Source organism: Notamacropus eugenii, chromosome 2, assembly GCF_028372415.1.
Source record: "Notamacropus eugenii isolate mMacEug1 chromosome 2, mMacEug1.pri_v2, whole genome shotgun sequence".
NCBI classification, from domain to species: Eukaryota; Metazoa; Chordata; class Mammalia; order Diprotodontia; family Macropodidae; genus Notamacropus; species Notamacropus eugenii.
This window is the reverse complement of record NC_092873.1, coordinates 405,822,690-405,846,848: the sequence shown is the minus strand read 5'-3', so window position 1 is coordinate 405,846,848 and position 24,159 is coordinate 405,822,690. Positions and strand designations below refer to the sequence as shown.

At 38.5% G+C, this 24,159-nt stretch overlaps 1 protein-coding gene across 1 annotated transcript in view; it reads right to left on the bottom strand.

Annotated features, from left to right (window-relative positions):
* Positions 1 to 23,786, bottom strand: part of DESI2 (desumoylating isopeptidase 2) — a 43,590-nt gene extending 19,804 nt beyond the window's left edge. Inside the window, exon 1 of the mRNA XM_072647633.1 lies at positions 23,407 to 23,786. Coding sequence (XP_072503734.1) covers positions 23,407 to 23,448 — 42 coding nt within the window. The 5' untranslated portion in view covers positions 23,449 to 23,786. The remainder of the gene's footprint in view (positions 1 to 23,406) is intronic.
* Positions 23,787 to 24,159: the final 373 nt, after the last annotated feature.

Genomic DNA, 24,159 nt, shown 5'->3' with positions numbered 1-24,159 from the left:
ACACCAATTACTCCACTTCTGAAAAACCTATGACCAAAGAATATGAAGGGAAAAAGAAGTCTTCCCAGGGGAAAGCAATCACAGACATGTCCTCCAAGTATAAACTTAATTCCTTTTAGGGCTGCCTGTGCTGTGACTCCTGAATATTATTATTAGACCATGAGTCTGGGTGGCTCAATCTTTCCAAATTGAACCAGCTGCCTCCAGACTTCACCAGCTTAATTCAAGGTCAGGATATTAATAATGACCTAACTACAGAGATAAAATGGAAGCAGTCTATGCTACAAAGTTTAGAGGACGATTAAAAAAGATTAAGTAGCAGAATCCAGGACTAAATGTTTCTTATGATCCCAGCTGCAAAGTTCCACAGTGATAGTGAGCTGGAGCCATTAGTTATTCATGTTGAAACCATCACTTTATATTACTGTGGTCATCAATGAATTACTGTTAATGCCTCTGTTTCTCAAACTGATAAATTGTTTTTAACTAATACCATTACTCCCCAAAAACCATTCAGCTTATTAAGTATCAGACCTAATTTCCACATAAAGATCTTTTGCTGTTATCAATGTTGGTGCCAGTTTCTGTAGGAACTCCTGGTGTGGAAACCATAATTAATTCATCTTTAACAGTCCTTAGAGAGTTACCCAGCTCACAGAGAGTTTAAGTAAATTACCCATAGTCACATAATTAGCATTTGCCTGAGGCAGGATCTGAATCCACTTCTTCCGAATTCCAAGGCCAGCTAGGTTCCTCTCAACATCTCTATTTGGAAGGTTTAGCAAACAAACCCATAAAAGCTTAGAAGAAGACTATTTCTGGAACACAAAACATTAAAGATATGTCTTTCTAAAGACAAGCTAAGTCCCAGCAACAAACAACACAGGAAAAAGAAAGAAAAATCAAAATCACATTTTCCAAAGTGCTCCGGGGGAGCATTCAGAAGCTGGTTAATAGCTTGGTTTCCCTCAAACATTCACTAATACATACCAAGCACAATACTAAACAAATTAGATATTACCACAAAGTACTGTTCCACGAACCCAAGAACCAAAAAAACTCCGACCACAACAATGATACATCAACAATCCACTTAACTAAATCCCTCTGTAGCAGAGATGTGTTCGTGTGGGTTGTTTAGCTTAATCTACAGAATTTCCCACTCGATCACTCTGGAAACTTTTGGTTTCATAGAACAATTATCAGGCTATCTGTGAATACTTCAGAAATGTGAAACCTTACATGAAAACATAATCCTATTAGCCCAGTTCAGTAAATAGTGTTTAAAGTTTATTCTATTTTGATATATTCACTTTTGAATACAAATTATTCACTCTACTTACCTACTGATTAAAGTAGGTACTCTATTCACATTAACATTTTTACTTAAGTAGAAACTTAAGCATTTCCATGGGGGGAGGGGGGAAGGAAAGGAGTGATGAGTAATTTGCATACGTCTACATGACAAATACCCACCCCATTTTTGTACAATCAATATTATCACATGAGCAAAATAAAACATTTTTAATGAAGTGCAACATAATCCAAAGATTAAAAAAACTAGATTCAGCATTTATCTTAATTGTTGTTAAAAGGCTATGGTACATACGAATTCAACGTGATTGAACATAATGCAAGTGCTAAGTACAAAGGCAAAAAGAAAACAATCCCTACCTTCAAGGGATTCAAACTTCACTGAGAGAGAGAATACATTCATGCATAAAAATAAATACAAAAAAAAAATACCATAAATAAAAAGTAATTTCAAGAGGGAAAACAGGAAATGCCTTACGTAGGAGATGGTACCTGATCTGTGCTATGTTAGCTTTTCTGTGAAGGAGAGGTGAGGAATGAGTACCTCTGAGATATAGTGGAACCATTTATGAAAAAGCACAGAATTAGGAGATATAATGTCAGAAACCTGGAATAGCCAGCCCATTGACTAGAGTACAGTAATGGGATTAATATGAAATAAGGCTGGAAAGGTAAATGGAAATCAACTTGCTTTGGGCTTTAAATACCAGACTAAGGATTTTGTATTTTAACCTAAAGACACTAAGAAACCACTGAAGATTTTTGAATAAGGGGCTGACATAGAGATCTGTTTTAGAAAGTTAGATCTAATATGGATTGCAGAGTAAAGTGAATCTTCCTATACATGACTGGAGGGAAAACTAATTTAAGAGGCCACTTTCAATAGTTGATATGAAAGGTGATAAGATACTGAACTTGGGTACTGTGTACCTGGAGAAAGAGAAACATGAATTAAAGATGTTACTGTAAAGAGGTAGAACTGACAAGACTAGGCAACTAGTTGGATATGGGGGAGGGAGGGGTTGAGGGATAAGGAAGAGTTAAGTATCACTACAAGGTTGTGACCTTGGACAACTGGAAGCATGATGATGTCATGTGAACAGACATGCAGAAGTCCGAAGGAGGGATGGTTTGGGTGGGAAATGTATCAAGCTGTTTTGGATATGTTCTTTGAAATGTTCATGAGACATCCAGGAGGAGGTTTTCAGTAGGTAACTGATTACACAGACTGAAATCAGGAGGCTGTTATACATTTAAAAAATCCTCACCAATATAAACTAAAACATTAGTACTGAAATACTGATGATCATCTTCATACATAGAAGAAAGCACATAATTATACTAAAACCATAATGTCTCTGGTTGCAGCTAATCACTGCCTATAAGGCAGGACAGACCTACTTTATTATAAATTACATTTTATAGTGAAGAGTGCTACAGTGTCACATATATTTGATGCCCAAGATGCAAAAGACTTTAAGTAGCCACTCACCATGGGAGATTAGTACATTATTTAGAACTTAATATGATGTATATTTTAAGTAGTTTGATTTTTTCAATGAATAAAAGTCACATTTTAGAAATCAAATATCTTGATGGGACAAGGAATATATCTGTAACTATAGTTTTATAGTTTCAGTATGGATATCACCCAAAAGTGGGCACTTGATAGATAAATGGAAAATTTTATTACAATGAATTTCAAGAAGGCATGCAAATAAAAATATTCTTTTTGTAACAGTATGTATGTACTATCTGAATCTGAACTGTATACTGCTGTACTAGTGATAAGATGACAATTTCAAGACAAAATGGAAGCCTCTATGTTTTAAGCTAGCATATTTGACATACTGTCTGTGACATACTATGAATCTGTAGTTCAAGACATAGGTATACACTATGTTATTAAATACTAAACATATATACTAAAAAGGGTACGTTTTCTCCTATTTTGAGCTATGTATTTCCAATCTTAAAAAAACTAAACTTTTTTCATTGGATAGAGATGTAAGCTATAATATGGTCAGAACTGGGGCAAGGAAATTTTTGAAATTTAACCAATCTCATCCATTGCTGCTCACTGCAAGCTTAAGACTTCATCACAGAATTATCTACATAATTCAGAAACACTATTGGATGAGGTGAAAAATCCCTTCCCTGTTGTTTTCCTCCCATCTATATTTTCTCACTGTATCCTCTGGAACTCTCCATTCTACTGTTAATGAATCTACTTCATCCTACATCACTGCACACTTATTCTTGGGTCAGTTCTGGGCCTTTCCAGTTTTCAGTGTTTCTTCTGTCAGCCTCCCCAAGACTAGGATAAAGACTGAACCTGAATCTTGCTCTCCTTACTCCCAATTTGAGATGCTCCCTTGGTCAAAAATTTAGCAATCACTCCTTTGAAATTTATTCCATATTTTTATATCATCTCCCCTCAAACCTTTTTATAAATCCTTGTTACTGTAATATCCTGGCCTTTGAGTCACACTCCCTTCTAAAGTTAAATATTTGGTTCCTAATTGTTTTCCCCCTCCCCTCCCCTTGTACCAATATTCAATACACAAGTTGATGTCTGCTCAAAATACCACAGTCCACGTCTCATCACCATAGACATTAGATTTAATCACTCACAACTGTATCTGACCATGAACTCTGAAATTTTCCTTTTTGGTCATAATCTGCTGCTATCCTATTGCTTCCTCTGCCTTACTCCCAAACCCATTCTCTGTCCTCACCACACCCTTCCTTCCGTAGTAACAATTTAATACCCCTCCCCTAGCGTTGCTTTCGCTGGTCTTGAACAGCTGACCAATTCAACTGTAGAGTTCTCCACTTGTGAATCCCCAACCAACATCCCAAGGCATCTGTTGCTGTTCATACCCTGCCAACTGCAATCCTGGAAGACTTTCTATTTGCTTCTATTCCTACTCTTCAGCTACTTCCTAGCTCCTATTTCTGAACACAGCTCCAAGTAACATACTACTAAAAATGTTATCTACTATCAACTGGTCCCTTAAACTGCATAGCAAAATTTGTATGCTTCCTTTTTCTACCTCTTTCCTTTCTTCTTTTCCATCCCCAGAAGGGCCTGTTTTCTACTTTACCAAGGTAACCAAGGCCCCTTGTTATGAGTTTCTTCTCTCCCTATTTCACATCTCAGAACCCCTCTACGGCTTCACTAGTTCTCTTGCCTTTTACATTCCTGTCTCTGAATAAAAGGTGGGCATTTGCCCAGACCATTCAACTATAGATGCATGCTTTCCCATTTCCTCCAGGAGCTTGCCCCATCAATCATACTGTCTCTGTCTTTACCTATAGACACTTTCCTTGATATCTACCAACACACTCAGGTTTATCTCATTCTTTAAAAACCCTTCATTTGACCCCAGCCATCACCTCTAAATCAGAAAAAATTGGCCATAGTTGCTTTTTCCACTTTCTTACCACCAAGAAACCTTTCTCTCTTTTAATTTGGCTTCTAACCCTACATATACAAAAACTTCTTCCTTCAAGGCTACCAATGATTGGCTAAATCCAATGGATACTGTGCACTAAAAAAAGATGAAAGGGGCAATTTCATTAAAACCCAGGAAAGTTTGTATGAATCACTACAGAGTGAAGTGAGAAGAACCAGAAGAATATAACATCAATGTTATGTCTTTTTCAATAATTTAGACCTAAGAAATCTGATCAATGAAATGATCAACTACAACTTTAGAAGACCAATGATGAAGCATACCATGCATTTCTTAACAGAAAGGTGACAGACTAAAACAATCATTTTAATTTGTTTTGCTTGACTATGCATATTTTTACAAGGGTTCTGTTTTGTTTTTCTTTGCCGTAGTGCTTGTGGGAGAGATGGAAAACAGGGAAAATAAATGTTTATTAATTAAAGAAAAATTCAACGGCAAATCCTTGGCTCTCAATTTCCTTGACCTGTCCGTAGTGCTGGGCACTATCAATGAAACTGCCAAATCACAGCAAGGAATCTGATACAATTCAACACGTACACAAGGTGCACAAAATACCAGTTAGTCAGGCAGCATTTATTAAACATTTACTGTATGCCAGAAATGTGCTATGGGGTAGGCAACAGCCTTGGCCCTCAAGGAGTTTACACAGGAGTAAATACAAGATGCAAAGAGAAATATATAAACAACAATTACAGAAAGGAGAGAAAGCTAAGAATTAGAGGAATCAGTTCCTTGGGGTGAGGAAAAAGTACTTTTCAGGCACTCCTGTAATCTTTGTTCCTCTCACTGGCAAAATGCTATCTCTCTGAGGTAATAAATTCCTTGATGTTGGTCACCTATTTCTTGGGTTACAGTTCCATGCCTCACCCTTTTGCCATCCTCTTATGCAGTGCTAAGTTCTAGTAAAGACCAGGGATCTACTTGTTTGGAATGGGTTCCTCTCAGAGGAATCTATTCTGTACTTGATAAAATAACAAAATACATTTTTTGGGAAAAAAAGTCAGGAATATAGGAAAAATGGAGGAGGGTAAGGGAACAAATGTTTACTAAGGGCCCACTATGTGCCAAGCTCTGTGCAGAGCACTTTCCAAACATCTTATATGATCCTCACAACAACCCTGGGAGGTGGGTGCTATTATAAATCCCGATTTTACAGTTTAGGAAACAGAAGCAGACAGAAGTTAAGTGAATTTGTCCAGGGAGCTACTAAATATCTAAAGCTGAATTTTAACCTGTCTTCTTGACTCCAGGCCCAGGGCTCTATCTACTACATCACCTAATTGCCTCAAATTCTATTGTAAATTTCAAAATATAAAGCAGCAGCCATCAAAACTATTTGGTACTGGTTAAAAAACAGAAAAGTAGATCAAAGGAACAGATCATACAACTGTACAAGGGAGAACCAGGAACTCAATAACAGTGTCTGATAAACCCCCAGACGTAAATTACTTAGGAAAGAGCTCTAATAAAAGCTGCTAGGAAAACTGGAAAGGAGATTGGCAGAACTTAAATTTAAATCAGGATCATATAATATTTCATAATAAATTCAAAATAGATATATGACTTTAATATGAAAGATTACAGCATACAAAATTAGAAAATACTAAAATCGTATGCTTTTCATTGCTATGGGGAGATGCATTTCAACTAAATCAGGGATAGAAGCAATTATAAAATATAAAATCAATAGTTCTCATCACATGAAATTCAGAGCTTCTGCACACACATAAAATTAATGCATCTAGGATAAGAAGGGAAGTTTTTTGGGGAAAAAAAAAATCTTTGTATCCAATTTCTCGGAGAGGTTTGGAATCCCAGAAATCTACACAACTAACAGATATATAAGGTTAAAAGGCATAATTCAAAAGATAAATAGCATAAACAGTTCACTCAAAAGAACTGTAAACTATTAACAAACACATGAAAGAACACTTAAGACGAGTAACAGAAATGCCTACTTGGTGGAGCCATGAATGGGTACTACCATTCTGGAAAGCAATTTGGGATTATATAAATAAGGTAACTAAAATGTCCATACCCTTTGACCAAAGATTCCACTAAGCATATACCCTTAGGGAGGGTCATTAATTTAACCCCCCCCAAAACTCCATATATACCCAAATATTTATAATAACACTTTTTGTGATAGCACAGAACTAGAAACAAAGTATATTCCCTTTAATTGGGGAATGGCTAAACAAATTGTGGCATATGAACATAAAGGAATATTATGGTACTGTAAGAATTAACAAATATGATAAATACAGAGAATAATGGAAAGACAGGTTAAATGATTTGGATCCAATGGCTACAACAAGGTAAACAAAATAACAAACACAAAAATGAATATTATGAAAACACAAAGAACAAGAATGGCCACAAAGGAGATATGGGAGAAGTCATCCCCAGTCTACTCCTATGCAGAGGTGGGAAGTCCATGGATAGGTATGATACACTGCGCATTTATTTCCAAACTGCTGATATACTGATCCAGTTTTACCGATTTTGTCTCTTCTTTTTCTCTAAAATATATGATTTGTTTTGTGGGATGGTTCTATGGAAGGGGTGAAGGAAAGGGTTAACTGCAAAGAATTTCTGCAATGTAAGAACAAAAGATTTCAATAAAAATATTTTTTAAAAAAGAGGTTTGTTCTCCAAAACCAATGTTGGGCAAGGTCAACTTCCCCCACAGGCCCTGCTCTCAGGATCTTTTCTAGAACCAGGCCCAGGCCCAGGCTGCACACCCCAGACAAGAGTCTTGATTACACTTGCTTCTCTAACAACTCTTTCTAGTATTGGTTGAATTTCTGGTCAAAGTGGAGGAATCAGCATACTCCTTTTTCTCCATCACCACTTCCACAGTTTCTCTTTCTCTACCACTATTAGTTGGGAACCTCTCCTTTGAAGTTCAGGCTATTCAAATTTATCACCCAGCCCAGAGCCTAGATCTATCTACTACCCCAAGGCATTCTTTTTTCTTTAACCTGTTCAGTGCCTGGGTCACTTTCCCAACTCAATTCCTGACCAGAGTAAGAGACTTTTACATACATATTGATATTTCCTCAAATACCTGAACCACCCAGCTCCTCAGTCTATTATTCACGACCCACTACTCCATCTCAGCTACACGCAGTGACAGTTACACCCCAGATCTTGCCATCAGTTACAAATGATCCATTTCCATGTTCAAGAATTCTGAAATTCCTTTACTTGATTACCTTTTATTATTCTATCTTACAAGACTCAGTCCTGGGCTGTTTCTTTTTTCTCCCCACAGCGGTCAAAGGATATGGACAAACAGTTCTCAAAAGAAGAACTGCAAAGTGTTCACAACTACATGAAAGAATGCTCCAAATCAATAACAAGAGGAATGCAAACCAAAACAACCTTGAAGTTTCACCTCGCATCCTGCAATCTGGCAAAAATGACCAAAAAAATAAAGATACTCAATGTTGGAGGGGTTGTTGAATAAGCACTCTAATACATGGCTGGTAGAGCTGTGAAACTGTACCATCATTTTGGAAAGCAATTTGAAATTATGCCAAAAAATTAATTAAAATGTCCATACTTTTTGAACCAGAGATTACATTACTGGGTTTATACCCCATGGAAACCATTCTTAAGAAAGTCTCCATATACCACAAAATATTTATAGCAGCACTTTCTGCGACAGGGAAGAGCTGGAAACAAAATAGACATCTATCCAATGGAGAAAGGCTAAACAAATTGTGGCACTACGAATGAAATAGAGTAATACTATGTTGTGTGATGAACACACAGAGATGCATAGAAAGATCTATATGAAGTGATGTTGAATGAAGAGCCAAGAAAATAATACACACAATAACTACAACAACGTAAATGGGGAAAAAAAAACAAAACCACCTCACAAGTGAATAACAAAATTACAAAGATCCAGCAGGATACAGATGAAGAAACATAAGAGAACACAATCAAACCACTCCTTTGTGGAGATAGGAGCCCTGCAAGTATTAGACACTGCACAGGTTTTTGAACTTTTTCAGTGTACTCATCAGTCAAGCTGATTTTTTCTCCCCTTTCTAAAAAAAACCAAAACCCACACCTATATGTTATATGGGATGGCTCTCTGGAAAAAGGTGGAGGAGGAATACTTGGGATAACTATGATAATGTAAGAAACAGAAGTCATCAATAAAACCTTATAAAAAACATAATCCCTATTTGCATGGAGCTTTCTTCCCAAAGGCAGAGAGACTATAAGTACACATGAATATATCCAGCATAAATATAAAGTAGTTTAAATACAAGGTACATTTGAAGAGAGAGGATTAGCAGCTGAGGCATGGAGGAAGACCAGGAAGGCTTCATGCAGAAGATGGCGCTAAAACTGCATCTTAAGGGAAGAGAGAGGACTATTTGACACAGAGGTAAGAAGGGAGTACATTTCAGGGAAGTAACTGACAGCCAGCACAAAGGCACAGAGATGGGAAAAGGTATTGTGTACAGAGAACAAGCTAGAAGGCCAGTCTGGCTGGAAGGAGAGTGGCAAGATAGGTTAAGGCCAGGATAGGCCAGGTCATAAAAGTTAAACAGAGGAGTTTACATTTTATCCTAGAGGCAAGAAGAAGCCACTAGAAAACTGATTAAATAGAGGAGTCACATGATCAGAGCCCCCAGTGACCTTTCCATTTGCGTATTTATCCACATTTATGCAGTAATCAATCCAACCAGTAAAAGAAAGTCTCAATAGGGGCAGAGATTGTTTCATTTTTGATTTTGTATCTCAGTGCATAGTACAGTGCTTAGTATATAGTAGATTTTTAAAAAAATTAATGTTCTACTTATAACACAAGTAATATACTGCTAAGGGATAAATATAAAAACTTACACTTGAGGTTAATTAATCAACAAACATTTATTAAGCTGTTAAAGCAGCATGGTATATATTAAATATATATATACTGGAATTGGGAATCAGGAAGAACTAGATTTGAATCCTACCCCAGAGACTAACTGTGGGACCTCTGGCAAGTCACTTTAAGCTCAAGTTGGGCCTGTTTTCCTCACTTGTCAAAGAACAACATTGGACACCATGTCCTCTAAGAGTATTTACAGCACTAAATCATGATCCTGCAATATGGATCTGCCTTATAAAGGTTAAGGGAATGGAATGAGCATTTATTATGCACCTACTATGAGCAAGGCATTGTGCTAAATGCTTTATAAATATTATCTCATTAGAGACATTATGACAGACACCACACTGGGTGCAAGGGATACAAAAAAAAAACCAAAAAATGATACAGTTCTAGCCTCAAGGAGCTTATATTCTTATTTGAGAACAGAGATACATAAAAAAAATGCAAAATAAATATAATGAAGGGGGAGGAGAGTCTAAAGTTCCCTTCAAGAAATGTCAGCATAGGATGCATCGATCACGTACTGTTAAAAATGCCTATCTAAAAAGAAAAAAAGATTCTAAAAAAAGGTCTCAATATACTGAAAAGCTCAATGTGTAAAAAGCATTTTAACAATGGCCTGCATAGCCCCTATACCACTCCATAATTTTAGTAGACTGGCTCCTAAATGCTCTGAGGATTTTGAGGTACTGGTGGCAGGTTTCCTACTTCTGTCTTTTCTTCATTGCCTATTTATTACCCTATTACCCATTTTCTTTATATTCAGATGATTTAATGGACTTGGGAATAATCAAAGATGATCTAAGTGTGGTCTTATTAACTCATATTTACAGAAAAGTTAAATATAATGAAGAAATTCACATTGAACATCACTGGCAAATACGAAATGGCAATGTATTGGTTGTTATTATAACTTGTTAACTGATAGATGTTTGTGGGGGTGTGTGTGAGCTTTACAGTATAGCAACTAAATACTTAAAGAAAGCTAACTGAATTCCAGGTCAACCTAGAAAATACTCATAGAGGATGATTTCATTGTGCTTCTTTCTGACTTAAAAAAAAATCTAAGAGAAAAAATAAACAAGAAAAAAAAAATTAAGGACATGAACAGAATGTGAGAAAAACTAGTTATGACAATTTTTAGTGACTACTAATTTAAAGAGTACACCTATTTTTCAACATTGAAAAGTAATTTTTATGTTTAAAACTGATCATGTTCTAAGAACACATCAGTTACAGTTCATAATGCAATAAAACAATGAAGGAAATAGGAACAAAGGACACAGAGACTAAAAGCTATCCAAATAAGTGGGTCAAAGGAAAAAAATCATAGAAAAAATTAAAATGAGACAACATATCAAAAGTTGTGGCATGTACCTAAAGTAATCTTTAGGGAATTTTATTTTTGAACACAAGGAAAAAATATTTGCCATTTGAGCATGCAACTAAAAAAAACCAAATTTTAGATTTTCATCAAATTAATTACAAAATAAACACAGAAGTAAAAGGTCTGAAAACACACACAAAAAAAGTAAAGACAAAACGATTGAGGGGAGAACTATAACCAATTTTAAAAAAATCAACAAAATATACCCATGCTTAATCTGATTTTTATAAACAGAAGAAAACCAAATTACTAAAAATAAAAAATGAGAATTCACAATGAAAAAGAAAGTTATTATATGTGTATATATGCATTGTATATAATATACACACACACATATATATGTATGTAATCTTGGTATACAATAATATACCAAACAAACCAGAAAACAAACACAATACTTACAAACATGTAAAATGTCCAAATGAACTAAACAGGATATTGAAAATATAAACTCTATTTCACAGAGATAAATCAAACAAGTCATAAATGAACTTCCAGGTAAAAATCCTGGTCAGATGGATTTGTAACTGAATTCTAACATAAGACAAATAGCTCCTATGCTACATATACTATTTACAAAAATAGAGAAAAAAAAACCACCTTACCCAATCCTTCTATGAGAGAAAAATGATCCTGAAATCAACACCAGGGAGAGACAGAGCAGAGAAAGAAAACAATATACCAACATCACTAATTTATACTGATGCATAATTATTATATATTAGCAAGAATATAGAAATATACTTTAAAATTCTTCAATGAGCAGGCTAGACCAGGTATGCAAGGATAGTTCACAATGTTATAAAAATCAGAAATATAAGACTCTATTAATAAAAAAAGACACCATCAACTGAAGCAGAAAAAGTCTTTGAAAAAAAGATTTGTTAAATACACTAAAGAACAGGAATAAAAGGACTTTTCTTCAATATGATAAAAAAATTATCTAAAATGAAATCCTGTATTACTTGTAGCAGAAAAACAGTGCTGGGTTTCCTCAGCAAGATCAAAAAGAGGATATCCACCATCTAAACCAATGGTTTTGTAAGTTGAGGTCTGTGAACTTGTTTTAAAAAATATTTTGATAATTGTATTTCACTCTAATTGATGTTCTTTGTAATCCTACTTACAGCATTATTTTGATAAGAGATCCATATTTAAGGTTCTCCAGACTGCAAAGGAGGTCCCATGACACACAAAAGTGGCTAAGAACCTCTGAAATTATTATTTGACAGTGCTAGAAATACCAACTATAAAACAAGAAAATGAGGGGATACATATAGGCAAAGAGGAGGCAAATTTGTAGATAAGGCAAATGTAGGTGACAGGGCTGTTTGCTTAAACAAGGCACCCTAAAGAATCAATGAAAAAATAAAGTAACTAACACAGCTTGACTAACAGAAGCACACAAAATCAATGCACCAAAAAACTAGCAGCTTGGCTGCAAATGACTAATAAAACCCAAGAGGAAGAGGTTAAAGTAAAATTTCATTGAAGATAGTGAAATGCATTAAATGCCTGAGAATTAACTTACCCCTAAGCATTGGCCTCTGATTATTCCAACTACAAAGTAACTTTTTATGTAAATAAGTGATCTAAATAATTGGAAAGATTTCCAATATTCATAGTTGGGTTGTATCAATATAGTAAAAATAACAAAACTAGATTTATAAATTTAATTAGTGCCAAATCCCCAAAGGATACTTTACTGTATTTTCATTAAACAAAACAACAAAATTCATTTGGAGGATTACAGTTCAAGAATAACAATGGATTGAGATACAGAGAGGGACTGGCACAGGGTATATGTATATTGGTACAGGGAACACCCAGATGAGGTTACTTCTACCAAAACAGGCCTGCACCTTCTCTGAAACTTAGGGATCTTAGAGAGCAGCCCAGAGCACTGAGAGCTAAGTGTCCAGTCCTGTCAAAGGCAGGAGGTGTCAAAGCTGAGATTATTAAAACTATTTGGTACTGAATAAAAAAGTTGGCTAGTGCAATGAACTAGGTAAACAGAACTAAAAACAAATATAATCAATAATCTAGTGTTTAATAAATTCAAGAACATACTTGAAAAGTGAATCTATTTCAAAAGAATTGCTGGGAAAACTGGAAAACAATCTGTCAAAAATAGGTTTCAATAATCACATATTATACCCAATTAAATAAAAAAATGGATAAACAGGCTAATTATCTTTCCAAATCACACCATTAAAAATATCAAGGTAACTCAAAATTACAGGCATGGGAAAAATTTTTAAGCAAACATGCAAAAAAAAAACCATAAGACAAAATAGAGCTATAAGGAATTGACAAATGTGTAAGATTAAGACTCATTCTCCAATAGACTAGTGGTGAAAGTCACAGGAAGAAATACAAACTATTAACAGCTACAGGAAAAAAAATGTCCCAAATCAGAAATAACCACAAATGTGAATTAAAACAGTTTATTAAATTAGTAATAATGTTAATTAATAGCAACAGGGGTAGTACCAGGCAGTTAGGTGAGCAGGGATAGAATGTCAGACCTAGAAGACTCACTCACTGAGCTTGAGTCTGGCCTTGGACACTTACTAGCTGTGTAACTCAGTTTCCTCATCTGTAAAATGAGCTGGAGAAAGAAATGCTCAACTACTCCAGTATCTTTGCCAAGAAAACCCCAAATAGGGCAAAGACAAGACAGACATGACTGAAACAACTGAACGATATCAGGGGCAGTGGGGCATAATGGATAGAACTGATGTCAGTGTCAGAAAGGCCTGGATTCAAGTCACTTCACCTACAAGTGCTCCAGAAAACTTTCTAAGAATATAAATAGAGCAGGCGCTGATCTGCTGGTGGCGAATTTCTTGCCAAATGTTTCCTAGTTCATCAAAAGAATATTATTATAGCTGACATTTTATATGTGGCTTTAGATTTGGAAAATGCTTTACATATATTATCCTACTTGATCTCTACAATTACTACCCAGTGAAGGTAGGTACGATTTTTATCCCTATATTACAGGGAAGGAAACTGAGGCTTGGAGAAATTAAGTGACTTGGGAGGATCTGAACCTACGTCTCAATCCAGTGTTCCATCTGCTATGTCCTGATGCTTTTTATAAAAAAATGGAAAAATTCATTTTGGGGCAGCTATGAGAAGACCAAACAAGCGGCAGGACATTCCATTTCCTGCCTCTGTGACGATACAGGTTGTTCCATGTCTGGAATGCTTTCTCCTTTCCTGGGCTTAGAGTGTTACCACCTTCCAAAGGCCTTTTCCTGATTCTCCCAGCTGTTAGTACGACTCTCTGCCCCTGCTCCATCACGTCGTATTTATTTTATACACATTCTATATTTCCTTCACTGTGAATGGTATGTATTCCCTCCCAATACAAGGTCCTGGATGGAAGGCCTGTCTCAATCCTGCATTTGTGTCTTCAGAGCCTTGCACGTAGTAGGTGCCTTAACACAGGCTTGAACAACATTGGAGTTGTGAACTGGATCAATGTGTAATTACTCAAGAGAAATTACTTAAGTATCCATATCTCTGACCTAGAGATCCTATTACTTCAAGGTAGTAGAGGGATCCCTTAAGCAGGTGACCAAAAGCATATAAATATGTTCACAGTGGCATTATCTGTGCTAACAAAAAACAGATGAAATGTGTGTCTGTTCAACAGGTAGGAAATGGCTGAACAAAATGATGGCATAAGGATCTAATAAAACATTACTTCACCTTAAGGAATGATAAGAACTCAGAGAAACATTGAAATATCAGCATGAACTGATGCAGGATGAAGAAAGTAAAATAAATACAAAGACAACATAAATACAGCACCTTTCCACATACCCAGATACCTACAAACATACACACACACATATATTCACATACATACATGTAAGACCACACTATGCTTATTTCCTCCTATCATGTTTCTCTGAAGGTGGACAGGATCTTCCTTCCTAAGTCTTTCCATGTTTTTCTAAACCAACTAGCTCGTTGTTTCTTATACCACAGCAATATTCCAACCCAATCACATCCTATCTGGGAGATTATGTCTATGAAAGGCACCCCCCCCCCCGGGCCCAATTTTCTGCTTTCCTTCTGTTCTTGGCTACATATATTTTTTTATACAAGAAAATTTTAAATAATAATACATTTTGAATAATAAAATAATTGAAATTACCCTTTTTACATTTCAACAATAATATCACCTTTTAGTTTAAGGTCTGATTTTGCTAAATCTACTTCTTTTACATCTTTTTCCCTTGGTTTCTTTGAAACTCCTGACCTTTTGTTTTTTCAAATGAACTTTGTTATTATCTTTTTCTGAGTAAAATAATTTTTTTAGTAGTTTAATTCAGATGACGTTGAATAATTAGTTAGGTAAAACTGTCATTTAAAAAATTGGCTTTACCTATCCAAGAATAATAAAGATTTCTTCAATTATTTGGATCTTAATTTATTTGTATAAAAAGTGTTTTACATTTATGTTCATATAGTTCCTGTGCCTGCTTTGGCAGATATTTTATGCTGTCTAGGTATTTTAAATGGTCTAAAACTTTTTCACTTTTGATTAAATCTATTTTAACTTTGTCTGAGATCATGATTACTATCCTTGCTTGTTTTTACATAATAAATTTTACTCCTGCCCTTTATCTTTGTATATCTGTCATTTTTGTTTCCTGAAAGCAACATATTGTTAAATTCAAATTTTAAATTTGCTATCCTTTTCCATTTTATGGGTAAATTCGTCCCATTCACACTCTAAGCTATAATTGCTTGTGTATTTTTCTCCTTCCTGTTTTTCCTCACTACCCTTTTCACCCTATTTACCCTCTCTCCTCACTCCTGTTTTTACTTCTATCTGCTACACTGCCCTCATATCCTTAACCTATCCATTCCTCTAAAATTCCCTCTTACCTTCTCCCTCCACTCTATCCCCCTATTCTTATTTCTTTCTGAATTTAGAAGACTTTTATACATACATACATCCCTCTCTAAACCATTTCCATTGAAAGTAAGGTTCCAACAGTATCTGCTTCCCCCTACTAGCTTCTTCTGCATCAATTTTTCCTTTTATGCCTTATTTGTGATAGTTATTTCTTTTTCTCTCTCCCTACAGTTTAATTTTTTTAGAATCACTCCATCATATTCAGTTCAACCCAAGTCTTTCTTTCAAACTACCCAAATCATGATGACAATCATAATTATACTGCTAATATTTTCGTATATAACAAAGTAAATAATTTTGACTTTTTTGAGCCCCTTATAATTGGTCTTTAATGTTTATATTTCTCCTGGATATTGTATGTTGAATTTCCTCTTAAATTCTAGGATTTTTGTCACAAAAAACTGAAATACTTTCAGTTCATTCAACGTCCATTTTTTAAATTCAGGATTAACTTTGCTGGTAAGTTACCCTGGACTGTAACCTCAGTTCTTTTGCTCTATGGAAAACAGTATTCCAAGACCTACAGTCCTTCAATATAGCAGCTACTATCCTTATTGTACTCCATGATATTTAAATTGTTTTTTTTCTTGTTGCTTCCAATATTTTCTCTTTAACCTGGGAGTTTTGAAACTTGATAAAGATTTTCCATAAGTTTTCCTCCTGGAATCTCTTTCAGGTAGTGATTGGTGGTTTTTTTTTCTATTACTGCTTTGTCTTCTTGTATTAGAACATCAGGACAATTTTCCTTGATAATTTCTTGTAATATTATATCAAGATTTCTTTATTGCAATTTTCAGGTAGTCCAACTATTCTTATATTATTTCTCCTCAATTTGTTCTCCAGATCACTTGTTTTTCTGATGAGATGTTCCCCTTTCTCTTCTACACTTTAATTTTGTTTTATGATTTCTTGGTGTCTTAACATCATTAGCTTCCCCTTGCCCAATTCTAGCTTTCAAGCCATTATTTTCTTCCTTAAGTTTTTGATTCTCTAATTCTAGTTGATTGACTTTCTTATCATAATTTTCTTGGATTTCTCTAATTTTTTTTCTAATTTTTCCTTGATCTCTCTTATTTGATTTCTAAAGTCCTTTTAAAATTCTTCCAAGAACTTTTTATGCTTGGGACCATTTGACATTTCTCATTGAAAAAGGGGTGGCTTTTTAGCACCATTACCTTCCTCTGAATATGAACCCAGATCTTTCTCTATCTCTACAAGTAACTATCTATGATTGGATTCTTTCTCCTTTGCTTATTTTTTGTTTCATTTTGTTTTTAGCAGCTATTAGTAGTCCTGAGGTATGGAGAATGATGCCTCAGGTCTTTCTTACTGTTATTTCCTGAGGTCTGTCTTAGGGCCCAACCTTGGGCTCTCCTCCTCTCCACTCCTAAGCCACAGCAAGGCCCCCCTCCCCCCCAAAATAATCTTGATTCCTGTGGACCCTCCAGTGGCTGCAAACTACAGCTGTCGTCTCTGCCCCTGAACTGAAACCAGGGATTCTGCTCTCCGGCAAGTGCCAACAGGGTCCCTGCCCCTTGCTACTGCACTCACCAGATGTGCTGCTAGCTTCTTCTCTCCACTGCCACAGCCCAGGACTCCTCAGCACAGCTGTGCTAGGCATCCCTTTATGGTATAAATTCCTTTAATCTTCTCCTGCTCAGCCTTCAGACCCCCACACACTCAGAGAGATCAAGTTTCCAAGGCAGAGACTTCCTCCCAACCAGGTACCCCCAGAGCTAGTAGTTTGTTGATTCTGCAGAGCAGGAGGGGAGGTGTTTGCACTTCACTCCAGCCAGAAGAGTCTGGGTCTTTCTTGGGGTCTTCTCAGATTGTCCTAGGAGGGCAACTGCTTTACCTTGTGTTTATTTCTGGTGCTCTGAGGCGAAGTTCTGTCTATTTTTGTGGAGGACATTTGGAGAGCCGAGACCTCCACCACCCTCAGAATCCTCTCTCCCTATGTTGCTTCTCCTGCCTTTCCAGACTTCCTAGTTACAATATGATCCAGAGACACCAGCCTTACATACTATACTCTACTTCCTGACTCAGTGCCCTTTTAAGAGTTGCCTCCCATAATTTGTAATGCACTGCCTCTCCTCCTATCTTTTAAAATTTGGCTCAAATCCCACTTTTGCAAAAGGCCTCTCTCTTTCTTGTTCTCCCCCCTCTAATTTCCTGCTGGGGTCATTTTCCATTTAGACAGTATCTTGTATTCCCATTGTTGTTTCCTTGCGGTTGCCCCCATCAGAATTGGAGCTCCCTGAGAGCAGGAAACAAGTCATGGTCTTTCTTTGGATTCCCAGCATTTAGCATAGTGCCTGACACATAGAAATAAATAATAGGTCATGATGATGATTGACTGAGTATAAATCTAAGATCTCTATGAATTTTTACAATATCAAATTGAAAATAAAAACTTTTTAAGAATCACATTTGAAAGGAAACATGGCACATTAAAAAGAACATTAGATTTGGAGAAGGGGTTCAAATCTTGATTCTATTACTATTTATTTGTGGTATGACTTCTGGACCTCAGCTCTGCTCATCTGTAAAATGTGAGAGTTGGCCTTGAGGCCTCTAAGATTCCTTTCAGCTCTAAAAAGACGAGTCTATGATCCTATAATCTGTACCACTGGAAGAGAGCAATGTACAAAAAGGGAGAGATTAGTATTTCTTATGTTACATTCTTTTCTTGGTCACTTCTGTTGTCACAGTCTATGTAATGTTAAAAATCTGAATTCAAAAATCTGTATAATTTACAGGTAACATTTGGATACAAGAAGAGAGGTATAGAGAAGCACTTGAGAAATGTGCTATCAGTAGTAGTTTAAGGAGAATTAAAGTGCTAGATGGAACAGGAATCAGCAGTACCAAATAATAGGAACCTTTCCCAATAAGATTACCTAATCAAATCTCAGGGAAGCACAGACACACAGAGTACCCATACTTCCAATTACCAATATTCTTTTGGTGAAACTTAAGAGACGTACAGGAAATAATGGTCTCAATACAATCAAAGTTTCTCTCCTGCCTCTGAAGGATCCCTAGGGGAAAAGAAAAGCTATTTATAGTTCACTTTAGGTTTTGTTGTGGATTGGGGTGACAGCAATTTAGAGTCAGCTTAGGTAAGTGAAATGTTGTTGTTAGTACACTCATGGAAATGTTGACCCACTACTGTCTGATATGGGATTAAGTGGCTAAAAATAATTTAAAAGGCCCACATTCCCAGCAGGTAAAAAATCAAGACCAACCAACTTCCCCCAACTTTTATTGCAGGTATGGCTGTCTACCTACAAGATATATGAAAAGACTTTAGAGAAACAAAGACTTTAATATTAAATCAAAGATTTAGAATGGGAACCAACTCCTAAGGCCCTCTGCACCAGCTCCTCACATTTTAAAAATGACGAAATTGAAAACCAGAAGTAAAGTGAATTAAGGTTCAAGATCACAAAGGTAGTATGTCAGAGGCAGAATTCAAACCCAGGTGCTTTGACTCCAAATTTAACATTTTTTTCAATAGTTGCTGTTGTTCAGTTGTTTTTAGTTGTGTCCAACTCTTTGCAACACCATTTGGGGTTTTCTTGGTAAAGATACTGGAGTGTTTTGCCATTTTCTTCTCCATCTCATTTTACAGATGAGAAAAACTGATGCAAAAAGAGTTAATTGACTTGCCAAGGGTCACAGAGCTAGAACGTGTCTGAGGCCAGATCTGAACTCAGGAAGGTAAGTTTCCCTGACTGCAGGCTCTGCATTCTATCCACTGTGCCATCCAGCTGCCCTTTGTTCCATTGAATCAAAGCTGAAACCCTAATCTTAAATCACTTGTTTGGTTCTACATTCTGCTCAAACAGCAGGAATGATCTACTTGGATGTCTCAGAGTCACCTCAAACTCAAGTTGTCTAGCTGCTTCTACCTTCACACTGAAGAGTTTAAATTTGATTCATAAGGTAATATGGAGCCTTTGAAGTCAGCTAACATGATTAGATCAGGGCTTTAAGAAAAAATCACTTTGGTAGCTACTTTCATCATTTTCCATTGTCTACAGGATATAGAGGGATATATATTATGCACATACATGCATGCACACATATTTTAGGGAAACACAAAATTCTGGAACTGCAGGGAACATTCACAAAGTAGATTCAAAGTTAAATTCTGTTTTGGAAACTCCCTCCATAGATGCAGAGAGCAACTGATCTCTAACTTAGTCTTAGAAAATTGCATGGGGCCACAGAGGTTAAGAAAATGTGTCAGAAAAGGTGCCTAAAGCTAGGTTTTCCTGACTGCCTGACAGGCCCTTGTTGGAATAATTAGTTGGCATTTTATTCTGAAGGGGAACATTTAACCCTACCAAAATTTGGCTCCAAATTACCAGGCTTTTTTCATCACCCCTCTCCCCCACTCCCCAATCATCCTTTACATATTGTTTCTGCCCTTTCCTGCCTCCCTGCAGTTTTGTTTCTGTCCTCTGATCACAGAAGTGTTGGTAAATGTTTAACAACTGTCTCTCCAGGAAAAAAATGCACTCACAGCACACTTTGAAGTTTAATTTGCATTATTAACATTTTCTTAAATCTAGGAAATCAACAAAACACAAAATCAAGCCCTAAATCAGACTTTGCTGATTTCTGAGGTGTAAATACTGACACCTGAAAATTTTATATTCAGGCAGGATCAAGGTGGCTCCAAGCCAGACATAGGATTCCTTGTACATGTCTTCTAGCTTCTTACATCAAGACACAGTTCAGGATGCTGCCTCTTCCATAAAGCCTTCTGCATCTCTCTCATAAACCTCTCACTGGACTATGTGCTTTTTATAATATATTAATCTGTGTAGTCTTATCCCCCTACTAGATTGCAAGTTTCTTGAAGGTTTTCAATCTTTGTACCCCCAGTGTCTGTATACCACACATATGGTAGGTATTAAATGTTCATTGAATTTGAATTCCCATGCAGAGAAAAATAACTGAAGCACACACTTTATGGAGGATGGAATCCACCCAAGTCCTACACAAACAGGAAGACAACAGTTTCCACTTGTAGAAAACTTTTAGAATTTACGAAGCCCTTTATATGCATTCATATTTGAATATTTCAATAACCCTGTAAGGTAATTATCACAAATATTATTATACCTAAATATACAATTAGAGATAAGTTAATTTGATTAGGTTCACAGCTAGCAGGTGGCAAACCTCGAACTCAAGTCTTTTGACTAAGTTCAGTGGATTCAATCACTAAAGTAGGACTATAGTATAGAATACCTTATCAGCATTCAAGATGTCTAGGTAAACTTTGAGGACTGCACTGATTCTCTATGGGAAGGAGTTAACAGACAGAAGGCCAATCAAGAATGCAATAAAGGAAAACAGCAGAGCTTGATCTAACTCACAGCAAATGGAAGGTTGAGAAGGAAAAAGATGGCTGAAAATGGCAACAGATCCTGTCAAAAATGTCAAAAAGGGTCTGTTTTCACACACACACACACAGAAAATTACAGCTAGTCCACACCTGCACACATACAGTCTGCCTTAAACATGCAGGCAATAACAGATATAATTGAATTAAGGATGGGCTGAAACCAAAAGAAGACCAAATGATATTTTAAAACTTCAAAAACCAAAATTTCTCCAATTGAACTGAGTCAGAGGAAAGACAAGGGCCAAGAAAATGAGCAAAAACACAAAACAAAAGCTAAAAAAGATGCCTTACCTTACGAAAAATTCATAAACTGAAAGGAAGCCCTCCCTGCCTTTCAAATAAAATAAAAGTAGCTCTTAGGAAGGCTAAAACAATTTAAAATTGAATAATAGCTACTGGCCATCTGATAACCATTCAACCGCTTCTCTCAGGGATTAAAACTAACGAAGTAAAGGTAGGAATCACATTACAGAGAAGAAAATAAAACAAGTTCCCAAAGTGACCTGATCAAATGTGATCTAGATGGAGACATCACGGCAGCCTCTTTATGTCTCATACTGTCCCCTGAGGATTAAGACAATCCCTCGGTAGTTCACATGCAAATCTTTTTCAAGAATCACAGACCTCTTCGGCAGTTTGGAAAATTTCACCCATTTTTTCCATATTTCTGAGAATCAGATTCTCCGCTGCACCCTGGCCTAAAGAGGAACATGTTTCCAATTTTTGTAAGAATGTTTCCTTGCCCTTAGTGTAACTTCTTTTAGGTCCTGGGCCTGAGGGCAACTGCTACTGTGTATTCTTACTCTCTCTGGGACGAATGGGCTGAAAAGCGGAATAAATCTGGATTATAGGTGCAGGCTTTATGAGTGGAGAGGGGAAAAGCACAAGAAAATGACTACCTATGGTAGAGAATGAATGACCATCATCTAGCAACAGCTTTCAGGGCTGTAAAAAGAAGTAGCTGAGAGGGCATGGGTCTTGGGGGCACCCAAAGAGAGCGGGCATCTTGCCCGGTATCCAGGGTCATTACTGACGCCCCACGCAAGCCTGGCTTTCCTGGCACATGTAGCACACCCAGCGTTGGCTCTTCTTGTGCCCGGTCCGTCCGTGTCTCCCTTGGTGGTTGGTTTACGCCAAGTCGCGAGCACGCGGGCACGATCGCCACCATGCCCATCTCACTCGCATAAACTCCAGGCTGCGGCTGAATCCAAATTAAGAAATGCCCATCCGGAGGCTTTATCAAGTCAGAGGCGGCACTGCTCACCTTTTGGGCAGCAGCTAAAGAAGAACAGCGCCCGCAGTTTTACAAGAAAAGTTTCCATTCGGCCCGCGGACTTCCCTGGTTCTGTCCCTCCCTAACTCTCGGACCGGGAACACGCGCCTAACTCTACAGTGACCTCCAAAGGGGCAACAGGCCTCGGCGCTGGATCCGGCATCTTCCAGTTCGCCAAAGCGCCAGGACGCCCACAACTCCTCCCCAGGCTGTCCTCGCTCACCTGTTGCACACCTGCTAAATGGCCCCCAATCCTGGAGGAGGGGCACTGGCCACGGCCGCCAAGGATGGGGGGTGTGGTGTGTGTGGGGGTGTTGGACGGTCACTCGCTCTCGGGGGCAAGCTCGGAGGACTGGGGGCGGGGGGAGCATTTCTGAGGCCGGGGAGCAGCCGGACAGGCCGGACGAGGACGGAGACAGGGCGGGGAGAGTTGGGCGCCCCGGTGTCCGAGCTCCCTCCAGGACCAGAGGGGCGGGGGGAGCTCGAGCCAGGCAGGGCACGGGGACCGGGGACGCGGCCCGGCCTGGGGGTCGAGGTAGGGCCGGGCTCCAGCAGCCCGAGCAGGGCGGGAGAAGGGGGGGGAAATCCTCGGCGGGCCCGGTCCAGGCGGGCGGGAGTGGAGGGAAGGAGGGGCTCCCCAGGTTCGCGCCCGCGCCGCGGTGGGGGGAGGGGCTGCGGGGGCCCGCACTCACCATGTCGTACACGTTGAGGACCACCAGCTGATTCGCCCCCATCCTCCTCCCCGCGGCCGCCGCGTCTCGCCGGAACGTGGGGGCCCTCCCGCCCCCTGCCCCCTGCCCCGGCTCTCTCTTTCCCAGGAGAGCCCCGACGAAGGCCGCTGCTCCCCCCGCCGGCGCTTCGGGGAACGACACCCGGGCCGGCTAGACTTTCAGAAGCAGGACCGCCACCGCATCGGGGGCCCCTGGAACGCACACGGGACGGGCGGAGACGGAGCCTCTCCCAGGCCAGCAGAAGAAGGGGCGGCTCGGGCTGCCCGGCCGGCTCCCGCTCCTCGTAAGAGGGGAGCTCCTCCTCCCCGAGGCGTACACGTGGGGGGAGGCGGGGCCTTGACGAGGGGCGGCCTCCAGGCGTCCCCCTCGGAGGCGGGGCCCGCCCGGCGCCGAAGTGGAGCCGGCCTCGGCTTTCGGGCCGCGGCCCCTTCGAGGCCTAAAATGGTGGCCGCATCAACGCCGCCCTCCCTCCACCCTCGGGGAGGAGACTACAACTCCCGGCATGCAGCGCGGGACCCCCGACACTCCTCCCCCTCCCCCAGGGAAGACTACAGTTCCCAGAATGCAGTGCGGCTGTCTTATTCCCCTCCTCTCCCCAACCTACTAGATTTCCGCAACGACTACTACTGTTACTACTATGGCTCCACCTTCCCCATCCTCCCTACTCCAACGCAAGCAGAGCCTTTGCACCTTAATAGATGACTACACCTTGCT